We start from the raw sequence: 16796 nt of genomic DNA on the forward strand, positions 1-16796 counted from the left end.
AGGGGGTAGCCAGGATTAAACCAGAACTGGGGGTCACATGGCACCTCTTAATGTAAAGCAAGAATATTTGTTTTTTTTTATAAAAAAAAAATTAAATAGTTCATCTTTTTCAAAATCTGATTATATGGGATTTGGGCAAAGTTGTCAAACATACTTTTTAAAAAGTAAATGGGAAGGGGGTGATTATGATGCCTGAAAAAGTTGCTGACTCCCCCCCCCCCCCGCTAGAAGATGCATCGTGAATACCTGAACAGAGCAATGGGAAAACATCTTTTGACAAACTTAAAACAAAAATCACAATGAAATGTTACCAACTACTGGAATGGAATTTTGTTTAAAAAATATAACTCTTATCAAACATTATACCGACAACAGGAGTGCCATTCATACACCTGACAGATTGTACTAAACAACGCTCAGCATTTCCCAGAGATGTAAGCAGCACTTCCACCTCGCAACCAGTCCTGGGACCAACTGGATTTTATAGCATCAAACAGGCACGTGAGTGCTAACAAACCTAAATCTTAACTTTATGGGAGACCCTTCTCGGAAGAAGCCGGAGGAAGCTAATCTGGAAACCGGATGCTCTGCTTTGTGTGCCATTCCGACATCAAAAGTTAAATCAACAGCGGGAGAGCAGTTGTGTTTTGATATAGCAGGCCTTGCTCTGAAGCCAAACCCGCATTCTGCACATCAAGGAAGCAGCCAAGGGACTCAGACCATTCTTTAAAGGAAAGGCCGCCTCAAAAATTAAAACTGAATCGTTGTGTTTTTTAAATGCAGGGCCATTAAAATTTAACAAACATCACTGGGTAGCATCCATGCAAAGACTCTGGAAACAAAACACATGTTCATTGACCTCCTTGTACAGGATGATTGGAAGGCAACTAGCGAGCTATTGATAATTGAAAAGGGGACTAAAAATAAAATTGCAAACGTGGTAATGTCTAAACCAGCCTTCCAAAATCTTTTGATTTTAGACTGAGCTCCCATAATCCCTAGCCAGGACAACAAGTGGTTACCCTCTGCCCTATCTCCAGAGTATTATATACAAAGGTGTAAAAATGGGCAATCCATGCCAACAGAGCTTATGAGAAGTGAAAAGTCAGATTCAGACTTGAACTGACTTAATATGGATGCTGTAGAGAATATGGTAGAAGAAGAAGGTACAAACATATCCTCATAATGCAAGATCTCAAGATCACCCAAATGCAATCGATTAAAAACAGATCCAAGCCCCTGGATTGGGTCCTGCTATGAAAAGTGGTTTACAAAGAACCAATGGCTTAAACCTGGGAAGCTCCTCCTTCAGTTGTGTTGGACTACAATTTCCTGCATCAGCCTGGCCATTCAAGCTAAGCACCTCTAGGTTTGCACACCAGGAGTAGCAGTGAGCATTGCTTGTACATTGCAAAATGGAAACGCTGTTACATCCAAGTGCCGGGAGACCTGGGGTGAGGGGGCATCGTTTGAATGAAGAACTTAAAAAAGATGGACCCTTGGTTGGACTTAGAAAAGCTACTGTCAGACTTTTGTGAATGAATGGAACAAACTGTCCAACTTTCTGATCTGTGAAGCCAATTCAGTTCTATGCGTGATCATGACATCCAGTGACTGAGGTTGTATCATTTCAATCCAAACCCATCCAGAACTAAAATAAACTTTCCATCTCTCACAAACCCTGCAGAAAATTGCACCCTTGTGCCCAACATCAAGCCAACAGAGTTTCTTTGACATGCATAGACAATATGGGTTCACTATCAACAGAAAGACTGTATGAGGGGGGGAAAAAAGACAGGCAGATAATGTCATAGGGGCAACACACAAAAAGATTCTAATAACAAGAACAACAACATCTGTGGAAACCATCATGGGTATTTAAAAAAATATGAACGCAGAACACTAGGGTAGAATTGAGGTGATTTGACTGAGGTGAGCTCACCTGTCACATATGCCTACTTGTTTAATCACACGACTGCCTTACTTCTGAATGCTTATGAAATGTATGTCTTGATGGGCATTACAATGTTAGTTTTCTCTCCTAATATTTTAAGCCACCTACGTACAACTAAAAGTAATAACATGGACAGTTGGGGGGGGGGAATCCTCTTAAACCAGTTGAAAGATCTGAAGATCTAAACAGGAGATTAGTATGTGCAAGAGAGGAGAGGCCATCACTGAAATCACCCAAAAAAAAAAAAAAAATCACCTGAAAGAACAGAAAGACATCAAGCAAAGAATAGCCAGGATAACAGGCATCTGCTCCTTACCAAACCCATTTTAGAATCAAGCATGGCCTTGGATGCCTTCCAAATCTCTAGAGGCCAACCGCTGGATATTAGCACAATTTTAAGTTTTGTATCATGCAGTTGAGCCTGACATAATTCAGATGCAGCAAGCAAGTCATCCTTCCACCTGGAGTCTCCAGATGTGCTAATGCACACCCCAAATTCAGGCTGAGAGTCCAGGTTCAACACAACTGGATGACTCCCAAACTGGGGAAAACAATTACAAGCTGTGTGGAAAGGAACGATGACCAGGATCAGTTAAGCCAGGATCCGTCACCTGACAGTTTTCACAACGGCAAAACATCGTTTGGAGGTTCGGGAAAACAACCCAAACTCTCAACCATTTTTCAGCTACAAATGCAAATCATATCTTTGTGTTCCTGCCACGTACTAGCAGCTCTTTCTTTTCTCCAATCCTCCCCTAACTTGGTTTTAAGGAACCCTATTTCACCGATCTGCCAGAGAAATAAAGCTGTACTTCGTGTTTAGGTGGATATGTCACTTGGTTCCAACCTCTCTTTCAGAGTTTGGAGGCACCTGGAGAGCTCCAAAAGGATTAGACCTCCTTCTCCATATCCACATTCTACATGTGATTCGGACCTGTTAACACTCCCCGTTTTTAAACCCTACTTCATCCGGGCAGATAACCTGTTTTGGCACCACCAGATGGTACCCCTGGGGTTTTCACCTGCCTGTTCTTTTTAACTAGACGGACAGCAGCTTTTCATTTTTACTCAAAACCAAGTGAAAACTGCTTTCAATCCACACCACACCACAGAGATAAAAGCATTTGTGAATGTAAAGCAGCAACAACTTTTTTCTCCAAGGGGTCTTTTTTTGTGTGTGTTCAGCAGTGACCTCCTTCTCTAAAACCTGCAGGATGTGTGGTTTGTACAACAAATGAGGTTGCCAGTATTCAACAGTATATTGTCGGCTGCTGAGAAAATGTGAGATGTATATTTTTATATATACACACAAAAAAAAGAGTGAGGTAGATAAAATGTTTGAAAACGAAATAAAAGCTGTCCCGTCATAACTCAGAAAAACAGAACAAAACAAAACCCTTATTTCAGTATTTAAAAAGTATTATGGGGCACTTCTACAGTGATTTAAACTGAGAGCACAAAAAAAATAAATAAAAAGAATCCTACATAGAATACATTTTTTTTCTTTTTCTTTCGCTTTTTTTCTCTCGAAAAAGGGGAAATAGTTATCTACGGGGAAGTGAAAAGATGGTTGGGACTGAAGCTACACAAGCAAAAAAGAAAAAAGCACTACAAACATAACTTTTATCTCCAGTCACAATCTAGCAGTGTATAGTTTAATTCTTTGTTCTTACTCAAAACACAAAACCCCCAGCCAGTATTAAAAGGAGAGGAATCAATATTTCCAACCTAGAATAAACCTTCATCTGCTGCCAGATTTTTATTTTATTTTTGGTTTAATCAGTGCTAACCCAGAATTTCCATGTCGGACTAGAGTTGGATTAAGCCAGCATCAACAACCTCTTGGGTTCTCCTCTTTTTCAACCAACCCGTACAACACCTTAATTCGGTTTCACCTTTATCACCTCTCCAAAACTTCTATCCATCCACTATTTCCTTTTTTTGGGACACAGCAGGGGCCAAAGCCACCCGGATAACCAGAGGAAATTTGAATGACCTTGCAAAATCACCATTGGCAGAGCATGAAATGCATGTTGTTCCTAGGATGGAAGGGTTGATGGCTGGAAAGACAAGTCTGCACTCAACCGTTCACCTACCTAGGATGTACTTCAGGGTGTGTGGTGGTTTGCTTGAAAGGGCCAACAAGAAGGAGAGCGAGGCAATGCCACACTGCTAACAGCAGAACATTTTGCTAAATCAGGGGTCTTCAAACTTGGCCCTTTTATGACCTGTGGACTTCAACTCCCAGAATTTCTCAACCAGCGTTAACGCTGGCTGAGAAATTCTGGGAGTTGAAGTCCACAAGTCATAAAAGGGCCAAGTTTGAAGACCGCTGTGCTAAATCAAGGGTTGGCAACTATGGCAATTTTATGACCTATGGACTTCAACTCCCAGAATTCCTGAGCCGGCCAAGAATGAGAATTCCATGCTGGCTCAGGAATTCTGGGAGTTGAAGTCCACAGGTCATAAAATTGCCATAGCTGCCCACCCTTGCATTAAATAGTTAACTTTCTCTTTTTTCGTGACTTGAGTCTCCATCCTACCTCGCACTGTAACAGACCTGGGCACCGTATGCACCAAGAGTGAGAATGATGGTTTAAGAGGGCAATACATACGGAGCATGAACCTTGATTGGCAACGTACTTTTTCCCCTGTCCATCCCACAAAGTGTGCTTTAGCCCAAACAGACGGTCATAAATATATATATATTTATATATATTTCAAAGCAAAAAAAACAAAAAAAAACCAAAAGGAGAAGACAGAAGAGGAGAGATAGAAAGAAAATAACAAAACCAGGAAAATCTTTCAAAGGTGTTAAACCATCGATGGCAAATTGTGATTCCAGGTACGGCGGTTCGGGAAAAGAAGCGGCAGGATGAAGGTGGAAAGGTCCAACTTTATATAGTAGAAAGCATGAGGGAAGAAATCCATCGGAAATGGAAGGACGGGATGGGGGGGAAAAAAGAGGGTTGACCTGAAGATTTTTTTTCTTTTTCATAGATTAAATCCACAAAGATAAAGAACAAAAAAATAGCAGCTTTTTTTTTTCTGTACAGACATATAGATGAGTATCTGAACTGTAAAAAAGTTATAAAAGTGACACAAAAAGACAAATGTGTATGTAAATGAGCCATGGTCTAACATAGAACTGCAAGACCCCTTGAAGTCTTAATTAACAGAGGGGGGAAAATAGGTCATTGAAGAGTTGAAGGCCTGAATCTGTTTAACTGCCATTCTTCTCCCGTTTTAGTGTTTCTCTTAAGTTTTTCTTTTTTTTCTTTTTTTCATTTAGTTTTTCCCCGCTGCAAGCCTGCCAAAAGACCAGAAGAAACAACTCATGGCAACGCTTCCTGTTTTGTCTGTCTGCATTTCCATTCTGGAGGGCTGTGTTGAATTTCTGCACAAGAAGCATCTCCTTCCTCGCCCTTTTGCGCCGCTCATCAATGCCAGTTGTATCCAGAATGAACGGGGGGGGGGATGTGTGTTGGGCTGTTTGCTAATTCAACCCCATCCCTTAGGTTCTCAACCATGGGTTTTTGTGTGAGTTTTTTTTTTAATTTTTTTTTAAAAAAAAGAGAGAACAGGTTTTTTTTTCGTCCAGTCAAAAAAAAAAAAAAGTAATAATTTTTGTCAAACTTTCCTAAAAATGCCAGTGTACGATAGATAGGGGAGTGTATTGGTCTGTATTTTGTTTCAATGGAGCGTGTGATTGGGAAAAAACAAAAACCAAAAGAAAACAAAACAAGGAAAACCCTAAAAGAAAGTTCTCTTTTTTTTTCTTCTTTTTTTTTTCCTTTTTTTGGCAAAGTTTGGCAGCGCTGGAAAAAAGTATGACCCTTCCGTCTTTCGTGAGATCCTAGAAAGTTTAAGGAATCATAGTTAAGAAAAAAAAAATCCAGTCTTTTTTTTTTTATTATTATTATTCTTTCTGTCTGTCTTTGTAACATCCCACAGTGCCAGGCAGGCGCTCGCAAAGAAAGCCCGAGAATTGGTTGACCTGTCCTTTTCCTTCCGTGCGATTTTAAGAAACAAAAAAAAAAGTGTCAAGTTGAACTTCACACGGACATGTTTCCCATTTATGAAGCAGAAAGAAAGGAGAGGAAAGGGAGACACACATCAGATTCTCAAGTTTGTTTGTTTCGTTGTTTTTTTCTGTTGCTATTAAGTGTTAATATTAAAAGTTTTAGAAGGCTGACTGTGCCCCGCGCGTACAGAGTTCTGTTGCTCGGAACAATCTCCTGCTTGCATATTGAAACAAAAAACCAAAAATAAAAATAAAAAAAAAGGAAAAATAAAAGTTATTTCGACTTCTAATCGAAGAGAGGATTCTCCTGTGTGCAGTTATGACAGTTCTTGAAGATCCACTGAGGTACAGTCGGCTTTTGAATATATTGTTATTTTCTCGCTTGGTTGGCTTGCTCTCGCGTTCCCTCCCAGCTCAACCCCTTATTTCTGCATTTGCAAAAAAAAAACAAAAACCCAAAAAAAACACCTGTTTCTCAAGGTCAGCAGGCTGAAGACTGGGGTAAAGGCAAGGCCCGTTCGTTCTTGCGTCCCCCGTTCATGTGAGCGTAGGACTGCCTCTCCTCAAAGCTGGCCCGCAGGACCACCACGCCTGGGCCGTTCTCGGCTTTGTGTCCTGAGTGTTTATCCGAAGGCTGGAGGGCCGAGGAAGGATCTAAAGGAATGCTCTCCATGTTCTCCGTCTCCAAATCTAGTTCTTCCGTGTCGGGAGGCTTGTTCTCGTCGCTGTAAAAGAAGGAGACCTCTTTGAAGGCCGGGTCCAGCTCATCCTTGATGCTGCCAATGATCTCCAGGAAAGAAGGTCTCATCTTGGGGTTATACTGCCAGCACATGCGCATCAGTTCGAAGCTGGAAAGAGAAGACAGCAGACACGGTTGTGTTGGAGGAGGACTTGGGTTTAGCTCCAGACCAGCAACAAACATTTGGTTCCCTGACACTTAGGAGGCCTTTGAGGAGACGGCATGCAAATAGGGTGCAGCGTCGCTTTGGGCGGGAAACCCTAAGACCCTGATTTACATCGTTTAAGACAAAAAGGGACTGTTAAAAGTTGACTCCCCATTCCTAAGTAGCTTTGGTTGGTCTGGAACCCCATGGCGGTTGAGAGTTAGGTACTCAAATGCATCTGAGTCAGGAAGGATGTCAAGCCCTTGCTACCTTCAAACGCCGTAGATCAACTCAAAATGATCCGGATACCAGAAGCAGGACTGCTCTAATTCAAGAAACTGAATACCTATAGATAGTCCTCAACTTGTAACTATTCGTTTAGTGACCGTTCGAAGTTACGACAAACACTGAAAAAGGAGACTTACGACCATTTTTCCATAACTTACAACCGCTGCAGTATCCCCATGGTCACGTGTGGTCAAAATGTGGCCATTTGGCAATCGACTCATATGTACGACAGTTACACTGAACCTTTTGTGAGCTACCTTGCTGTGAGGCTACTCTAGGGGGCTTACAACAATAAAAAGGATGAAAAATGAAAGGAGCGTAAACAGAAGTAAAATAATAAAGCAAAGTAGGTAGTCCTTGACATACCACCACAATGGAGCCCAAAAGTTGTTAAAGTGAATTTTGCCCCCATTTTGTGACATTTCTTGCCCCGGTTGTTAAGTGAACCTCTGCAACTGTTAAGTTAGTAACACGGTTGCTAAGTAAACCTGGCTTCCCCATTTACTTTGTTTGTTAGAAGGTTGCAAAAGGGGTTCACAAGACCCTGGGACACTGCAATTGTCCTAAACACGAGTCAGTTGCCAAGCATCTGAATTTTGATCACGTGACCCTGGGGATGCTGCAATGGTTGTAAATGTGAAAAACGGTCCTAGGTAGAGGGAGGAAGGAGGAGTGGTGGTAGGTTGAGAGGAGGAAGGTGTGGTAAGTGGAAGAGGGCGGTGCAGGAGGGGGACACCGGACACGTCCGTGAATGTATTGATTAGTGTTATTTTTTTTGGTTGATATTGTGATAAAAGATTTATGTTTGTGTTTTTATATGAAAAATTAATAAAAATTTATTAAAAAAAAACAACACGGTCCTAGGTCACTTTTTCCAGTGCTGTTGTTAACTTTGAACGGCCACTAAATGAACTGTTGTAAGTCGAGGACTATCTGCAAAATAAACGACGACAAAGGAATTAGCAATACCCATTCCCCAATTTTTGCTTTAATGCTGCCTTCCGTCTTAAACGCGAAACAAGGTTCCAGAGATGTTGGTTTTTTTTATTTTCATCTTCCGCCTTTATTTGCAAACAGCCAGCCTGGCTCAACCCAGCAAGAAACCGGCCGTCGGTCTAACCAAGATCCATTTCGGTGACTTCACACCCGTCGTTTCCCCAGCTGCCTCTTTGTCTCTGTCTGAAAACACCAGCTGGGACCAAGGACAGGGATAGCAACTCTTTGCCCAGCTGCCTGAAGGGAACTGCTGAGGAGATACCACAAAGAGGCTAGCGGGACACATGTGCCAGCAAGCACATGTGACACTTCCTTTGAGGCCATTCCACCAGCTTCCCATAAATGGAAGTTTCCTTCAGCCGGTGGGTTAGCGGGCCTTGTTGACGCGGCCTTGGAAACGGAATGCTCTTCCAGAAATGGGAGGAAGAGAGAGAGAGTTTGCAAACCTGCCCCGGATCACGAGGGAGGAATGAAAAGGCTTTCCTAATGGCACCTCCCTTTTGCCTGCAATGACGTTTGCAACCAGGAGGAACATCTCAGCTGCTGCTGTTGCCCTTTGATTTCCGGCCAAAGGGGGTGGGGGGCTGCCAACCTCTCTCGGTCCTGCGGGAATCCATGGCCCCTTCTTCAGCCCCAACAACTCTTGGGTTGGGGAATTGTGCCACGGGAGGAGAAGGTGCACCCCTGGGGTCTCGTTCTTGGGAATTTTTCTTTTCTGAAGTACACAGGGAGTCCTCGACTTACAACATTCAGTGAGTGACCGTCTGAGGTTCCAACAGCACTGAAAAAAGTGACATGACCATTTCTCACACGCTTTGCTTGCTTGTGCGGCCCCGGTTGCTGGCATGCCATGGCCCGGTACTGGTCCAGGGACCAGGCGTTGGGGACCCCTGCTCTAGACTAGCCATGTCCAATTCACTTAACCACCCATTACTAACTTAACTGCAGTGATTCACTTAACAACTGTGGGAAGAGAGGTGGTAAAAATGGGGCAAATCTCACAACAACTGTCTCGCTTAGCAACAGAAATCTGGGGCTCAGTTGTGGTCGTAAGTCGAGGGCTGCCTGCAGGCAATGGCTGCCTGGCAGCTGAATTCCATCATCCCTGGAGGAGCCAGGTTAGGAAAAGAGCTTCAAGGGCTATTGACTGGGGCAGAAATGGGGTGGACTGGAGCATCTGCTTTAATCAATAGCTTTCTAAAAGGGGGGGCTGGAAGACTTGAGCAGCCATTGAGAGTAATGTGATCAGCTTAGAGGGGGGAGAAAACATGTCTTCAACCAAGAAATTATGTCAATTTATACCTATTAGCAGCTCCCCTTTAAACGGCAGTTAAATGCTAACCTCAAAAAAAATCTCCCCAACCTTAATTACCAGGCCTTATACATCATTTTCACCCTCAATTGCTGGATGGGGAAAGAGGGGAGGTCTTGATTTATTAATAACATTCTTGCCCGTGAAAATTAAGACTGGGTCATCTTTTTTCTGCTTTGCAAAGCCCCCCCCCCCCCGTCCCCCCTGGCTGGCCTGGTTAAATAATTTCCTCCTGCTGTGTTTAGCAGAATTTCAAAGCTTGCTGGAGATTTCCCATTCTGGAAAAAAAAAAAAATAAGGTGGAGAATTCAGTTCCTTAGCAACAGCCGACAGCCGCCTCTCCTTTGCCCAACTCCAGCTAGCAAGCTAGCAAAACAAGGCTGAACTGTCACCTGATACCAGTCTAAGCCCTCTGGCTAAATAAGCTCTTTTCCTGAGAATCTCAAACAGCTGAGGCCCCTTAAGCAGTTGCATCCCTCATGCAGGCCTCCAACAAAAAGGAAAAAAGAAAGAAAAAAAGGCAAGCAAAATAAGTGTTTTTCCTTCCAGAAAGCCACCATTCACAGGATGCTCTGTTATTTGCTAACTCCAAGCCCAGCCCAACACAACTGGGTTGCAAAGAATCGTAAAGCTTTGAAAAACATGTCAGGTGGACAGCCCGTTGACTCTCTAAAAAAAGGACGAGACTCCCCAGTTGAATTCAAAAGATCACATCCTGGTTTGATGGGGGGGGGGAACCTTTAATAAGGAGCTGCTTCTTTTCTTTACAACCTGGAAATTTCCAGTGGAGGGTTTAAGCCAAGATCGTCATAGGTTAAGATCCCTATCTGGTTTCAAAAAATGCGAGTGAGAGTTCCAAATTTTACAGGCAAGGGAAAATTGGTCAGGAAGGACGAGACGAGGGAGAGGCGATCTTTTCTGATCCCTCAAATCGGTGGTCTCAACCTTTTCTGGCTTGGCGGGGAGGGGGGGAAGGGGATGGTTCTGTGTGAGCAGTGAGCGCCCACACGCAGCTCCATTTGGCGCAATAGCAATAGCAATAGCACTTAGACTTATATACCACTTTGTAGTGCTTTATAGTCCTCCCTAAGGAGTTTACAGAGTCAGCCTCTTGCCCCCAACAATCTGGGTCCTCATTTTACCGACCTCAGAAGGATGGAAGGCTGAGTCAACCTTGAGCCGGTCAGGATCGAACTGCCAAACTGTCGGCAGCCGGCAGTCAGAGAAGTAGCCTTTGTTGTTACTTGACCAACCGCCTCTCCTGTGCTGTTTTCCCCACCAGGCCTTCCAGCCAATTGGCAGGGCCATGTCTTTAGGCCCTTATGAAAAGATAGGAGAGTTTGGACCGACCTCACATCGGGGGGGGGGGGGGGGAGAGATATTCCAGAGGGCAGGAGCCACAGCAGAGAAGGCCCTTGTCCTGGACCCTGCCAGCCGGAATAATCAGGCTGATGGGACCCGCAGCAGGCCTTCTCTGCAGGCACAGGCGGGACAGGCCAGCCCCAAAGCAGGTGAAGAGAACAAGGCAGGCCAGGATGGGAAAGGTCTGGATATACGTACAGCATGTCTGGGCAGTTGTCTGGCTTCTCCAGGAGGCCTCCCTCCATCACAAAGCGTAAAACTTGTTCATTGGACATGCCTTGGTAAGGCTGCTCTGCTAAGGTGGCGATTTCCCATAACACAACGCCGAAAGACCTACAAGGAAAAGGTTAAGAAACGTTAGAGCCAGCGGAGGTTTTCTCTGGAGGAACTCAAAAGTGAAAAAGTGTAGAGATGTAGGAGAAGGCCTGGCTGAACCTGGGGGAGGAGTGAAAAGAGGCATCAGCCTAGCATCCCTACCTAGCCACAAGCAAACTAAGTCCAACCCCTTTTGAGTGCTTTGTCCCTTGTCTAACCAGGTGCTTGACCGTTAGTTGAGAAGATTAACTGAACCTTCTCATGTGGACCTGGTCTTATCCACCTGGTCAGAACTCACAGAAACTTGGGTATTGAGGAAAGGCGCATGTGCAACGGGCACATGACTCCTGTGATGACTTCACACAAATGTAACTTGTGTATCTACGTCACAACAACTCTGTCACTTGCATATGCTATGGATCTGTTGACATTGTGGCACGCTCACGGTATGTTACAGGCACATGAACTTTGCCATAGAAAAAGTGCAGTGTTGTGTAACCAACTGGGGCAATAACACTGCAATAGAAGTATAAATTACTTTTGAGTAACACTGGCTAAAAAGATAGGCACAAATTGAATCAATAACAATAACCATTCCTCTTTTTATGCACTCTAAAAAAAAACCCACAGGGCCTGATCTGGTGAAATTTAATTTGGAGTCAATTGTACAAACTACACTTTGGATAAAGTAATAAATTGATTTGTTGCAAACAGACTGGAAGCTTTTACCTCCACGTCTTTGTGAGGCTGCCACTCTGAATCCGAATCAATTGTAAATATTTTAACTCAACTAATGTAATCCCCAAATTCGGCTTTGAATGGGACACTTAAATATGCTTTAAGAATAATTCAGTTGATTTTTATTTTATTTATTGAATGCCTGGTCAGAGGCTGCAAGAAAAACCCAGACATAATATAAACCAGGAAGCAAGGTGCAGAAGACAGAAACAGGGTCCCAGTTCGAGATAACTAACCATCTAAACTTGATATGGAGAACTCAACTATTTTACTCTAAACATCATTCCAACACAGCCTCTTCTGGTGGGAACTGAATGGAAGTTAGCAACTTTTGATGCAAATCCAGCAGGAGAAAGCCCACTGCCCTTTGATCTAATTAACCCCCCCCTAAAATTTTATTATACTGGGATTGTATGAAAGAAGACGTTTAAAATACCGATATTCCTTGCAACATTAACTGCAGGGGGGGCTATTTTTGCTGCATGTATGAGTTCTCCCCAAGTCCTGACATGTTGGAATCAATCCTGGAACTCCTGATAATAACTAGAATGTCATTTACTCTGGGATCTGGGATCATCCACAACCTTACTTCTGCCTTGTTTATTTTTATTCTGTCAGTGGAATCTAAAATAAAAACTAGGCAGCTCAGCTCCAAAGTTAGCTTTTTCCAGAAAGCTAGACTACGGCTTTCCCCATCTCAAGAATTTTGCAATGGGCAGCCAAATTCTGCAGCGGGTTTCCCAAAATATACAAATCTATGTAAAGGCCCGGCCTGCCAAGCTTGGCGATCTAGCGTGCTTTGCTGGGCTGTGGGAAAAGAATAACACCAGTTTGTAACTCTTACAATAACACCAGTTTGTAACTCTTACAACTTGAAAAACAATAACACCAGTTTGTAACTCTTACAACTTGAAAGCTATTAGACTGAAAAATCCAACCTCAAGTGGATTCCACTACGGCTAATCCCAGACTTACAAATTTTAGCGACCGTTCGAAGTTACAATGGCAATGGAAGAACTGACTTACGACCGATTTTCACGCTTACGACCACTGCAGCATCCTCATGGTCCCATGATCAAAATTCAGGTGCTTGGCAACTGATCCATATTTATTGCGGTCGCCATGTCCCAGGGGTCACTAAGATCCCCTTTTGCAACCTTCTGACAAGCAAAATCAATGGGGAAGCCAGATTCACTTAACAACCGTGTTGCTAACTTAACAACTGCAGTGATTCATTTAACAACTGTGGCAAGAAAGATCGTAAAATGGGGGGAAACTCACTTAACAACAGAATTTTGGGGCTCAATTGTGGTCATAAGTTGAGGACTATCTGTATATGGTTGCTTCTTGTTACTTCTATTATAAGGACCAGTAAGAAGCCCTGCATAATTAGAGAAATGGGCCAGTTTTAAAACCGAACTTTTGGGGGGGGCTACACACGACGAAAGCTTCCCTAAGAAAGTAGAACACACACACCCCGAGATGCCTATCTAAACCAGGGCTCTTCATACTTGCCAACTTTAAGACTTGTGGACTTCAACTCCCAGAATGCCCCAGCCAGAATTACTGGGAGTTAAAATCCACAGGTTTTAAAGTTGTCAAGTTTGGAAACCCCTGATCAAAATCCAAGAAGGTGTGAAAAAAAACCAAGTTTTGGGGACCGGCAAAGAGCAATCAAAGAGTGCTTTTATAAATGGTTTTCTTTATTACCAAACATCCGAGTGGGTTGTGAACACGCCGTCCTTCAGCGATTCTGGGGACATCCAGCGGACCGGCAATAGTCCCTTTCCACCTTTCCGGTAGTAATCAGTCTCATAGATATCTCTCGTCATGCCAAAATCTACACAGTACACAACAGACAGGTGCTCAGCAAATTGCAGTTCAAGCAGAAATCACAGTAACAGCAAAACAGAGTTTAGCCAGCAGACTTTGGCTGTGTAGCTCTATTACCACAAACTTTCATTTCTATTTTATAGCACCCCTGGGATGTACTAAAATATCTCATTTTATCTGTAATCATACAGATTGACAGGGAAATGTGATGGCCACTACATTTCCTATCAATCTCAGCTTCGTTTATTTATTATTTTAAAGATATTGAGGTTTGTTTTTTTTTAAAAGCATGCTGGGCTACAAAACCAAAGGAAGTCCTCGGTGCTCTCTGAGTTTGCAGACCTTTCATGACCTGTCTAGGTAACATCATCAGTGTGAGGAAGGATAGGGTTTGCTTCCTGTTTATATACAGTAGCTTGCCCCAGGAGTGTTGGAGGGAGTGTGATTTTTCTCTTTGGTAATTCCTTGATTTGGCTATTGTTATCTGCTTGGTTGTTTGTCTGGTGTTAATCCCTGCATATCTGGGAGTTAGTTGCTGGGAAAGATGTATTCTGGTCTTTTTGTTTCCAAAATCAAGTATCAGTCTCTACTGTCTCCTTTATTACGTCCTCCTTCCGTTATGTATTCAAGATGGACAGCGATTCATATTTACATGTTACTTATATGTAAGGGTGTAGGTCTATACATAGCTTGTATATAGTATGTTTTAAATGTGTGTTATGTATGTGTACACTTTGAGAGGAAGCAACTACATTTCATTTTTTTAATGTGTGCCATTGTGCCCACAGGGAAAAAAATGACAATAAAGGTTATCTAATCTAATCTAATCTAATCTAATCTAATCTAATCTAATCTAATCTATTACAATAATCCCTCTTGGTCTCCTATGGTGTCAGCCCTTCAAGGGGACAAAACGGGCTTTTAAACGTCTACTGGAAGTCTACTTTTGTCGTCCCCTGAGCTACTGCAAGGGAAATATTGTAATGTCCCTTTAACTTGCTCCCTCTGCCCATGTAATATGGAGTTGAAACTCTCACACTGCATCTAAGACGGGGTTTCTGTAACTCCTCTTGTGTTCTCCTTTTCAAGGTTACATCCTTCCAATTTTTAATAATTTTTAAAGATTTTAATAATGACACAGCCATTAATATATTTGCTTTTAATTGGTTTTATAGGGGAAATGTTTTTTGTGTTGTTTTTTAACATGCTGTGAGCCGCCCTGAGTCCCCCTGGGGAGAAGGGCGGCATAGAAGTTTAAATATAAATAAATAAATAAATAAATAAATAAATAAACTCTCCCTTTCCCCTCAGCATGGCTGGCTCAGGAATTCTGGGAGTTGAAGTCCACGAGTCATAAAAGAGCCACGGTTGCCTACCCCTGCCCTAGACCATTTCAGACAAGTGGTTGCCCAATGATGAGGCCTATCAAGAACTCATGATTTTACCCCACCCCACCCCAAACTTGGAAATGTTTGCCTTGCCCATTTCTGGCACCTGGAAGTTTCACCAAGTCTTGCCTGTACATTTTCAGCCTGCTGTGTCTACAACGACACTAAATGGTTCCTTTTTTCAGTAGTAACGAAGTCCTACCTCCGATTTTCACAGTAAAATCCTCTGCCACCATGCAGTTCCTGGCAGCCAGATCTCTGTGGACAAACTTGTTGGCGTTGAGATAGGCCATGCCATCTGCAATCTCCCCAGCCATCTGAATCATCTTCTTTAAAGGCGGAGGACTCTGAACGGGGTTGTTCTAAGATGAAATGGAGACGGTCACCAAGTCATTAAAGGAAGTTTAGCCTTTCTTTCCTTATTCCAACCTCAAGACTTGGCTCGTTTTTTCAATGTCACGGCTGGCCATTTGCTTCATTGGCCCAACGGGACCAACTGCTCTCCCTTGAAGTGTGTGCCAAAATGTCCACGTTCTCTCACACCCAACAAAAGGGAGGAAGGACAATGGGAAAAAGTACAACGGGAGAGGAAGGAAATAAACAGAAAAGATCCTAGTCATCCACTCTTTCTCCACTCAGCCCCCCCCCTCCCAAGGTTGTTTCCACAATCATGTTTTGAGAAGCCAAGTTATTTCTGTATCTCATCTCAAGGAACAGTGTTTGGTTTACAGTCACACTTTCATCTTCACAAACACACCAGATGCTTCCACTATCTCCACATGAATTATTTACAACAGAAGCCATCCACAAAGGCGGGAAGGGCCGGGAAGAAGGGAAGAAGAACTCAACCAGCTCTGCCAGCCCTAATTTCGCTTTTATTTGGGTTCTTGAGGACTCTCCTCCCTCCCCCCTTTCTCCTGCCTAACTTGGAACTTGTGAGAACACACACAAGGGTGGCTACTGATCTTCCGTTGCCAGCGTTGAGTATTAAATGTCAACCGCATGACTAAATATTAGTGTTTGTTGCAAAAACTCATTCATAATTCAAGGCGAGAGCAAAAGGGAACGGCGGCTGTGTACTGAGAGTCATGAGCAATTAGCAGGACTGTTTTACACTAAACAATCATCCTGGCTTAGTCAAGAGTCAAGAGTAAAGGGCGAAACATTTCAAACGGAGGCCCAACAGCCATGCCAGCTGATTTAGCAGCAGGGACAAAGGAAGGCGTGTGCAGCTATTTACAGTTAGGTGGGCAAAATGGCTAGAGGATTGTTGTTTTATTATTTATAAAAACAGGGATGGAAAAAGCTCCTGTGAATGAAGGGAATGCTTCTTGCTGTTCGGATATTGAGCATCACTGCACAAGAAATAGTTTCAAATTTAGCAGAAATGGCTAAGATTTCAGCCTATGTGAAGGATTATTCACAAGAAAGATATATACTGGTTTGGAGAAGATGGATAGATTATATAGAAAAGAAATATGGAACTAAAAAGTTTCATTTGGTTTTTGAGTAATTTGTGATTGTCAATGTAGTATATTTTATTAAAAGTAAATAATTTGTAATAATGATGTTTAATATGTCAGTTTAGAAGAGAGCTAAAGGATGTTATAGAATTGTTAATTTAAGGATAATATAATTTAAGACAGAATATAATTATTGTATTGTAAACCCTGTGTGTAGCTCTGGGAAGTCGGGGGGGGGG

At 42.8% G+C, this 16796-nt stretch overlaps 1 protein-coding gene across 1 annotated transcript in view; it reads right to left on the reverse strand.

The window, feature by feature from the left end:
* Window positions 1–4830: 4830 nt before the first annotated feature.
* The window catches only part of IGF1R (insulin like growth factor 1 receptor), a 127206-nt gene continuing 115240 nt past the window's right edge, over window positions 4831–16796 (reverse strand). Inside the window, exons 18-21 of the mRNA XM_015819480.1 lie at window positions 15297–15456; window positions 13584–13713; window positions 11019–11153; window positions 4831–6826 (exon numbers count right to left, since the gene is read on the reverse strand). Of these exons, the coding sequence (XP_015674966.1) occupies window positions 6460–6826; window positions 11019–11153; window positions 13584–13713; window positions 15297–15456 (792 nt within the window). The 3' untranslated portion in view covers window positions 4831–6459. The remainder of the gene's footprint in view (window positions 6827–11018; window positions 11154–13583; window positions 13714–15296; window positions 15457–16796) is intronic.

The sequence above is a fragment of the Protobothrops mucrosquamatus genome, unplaced genomic scaffold (genome assembly GCF_001527695.2).
Source record: "Protobothrops mucrosquamatus isolate PMUCROS unplaced genomic scaffold, P.Mucros_1.0 scaffold932, whole genome shotgun sequence".
Lineage (NCBI taxonomy): Eukaryota > Metazoa > Chordata > Lepidosauria > Squamata > Viperidae > Protobothrops > Protobothrops mucrosquamatus.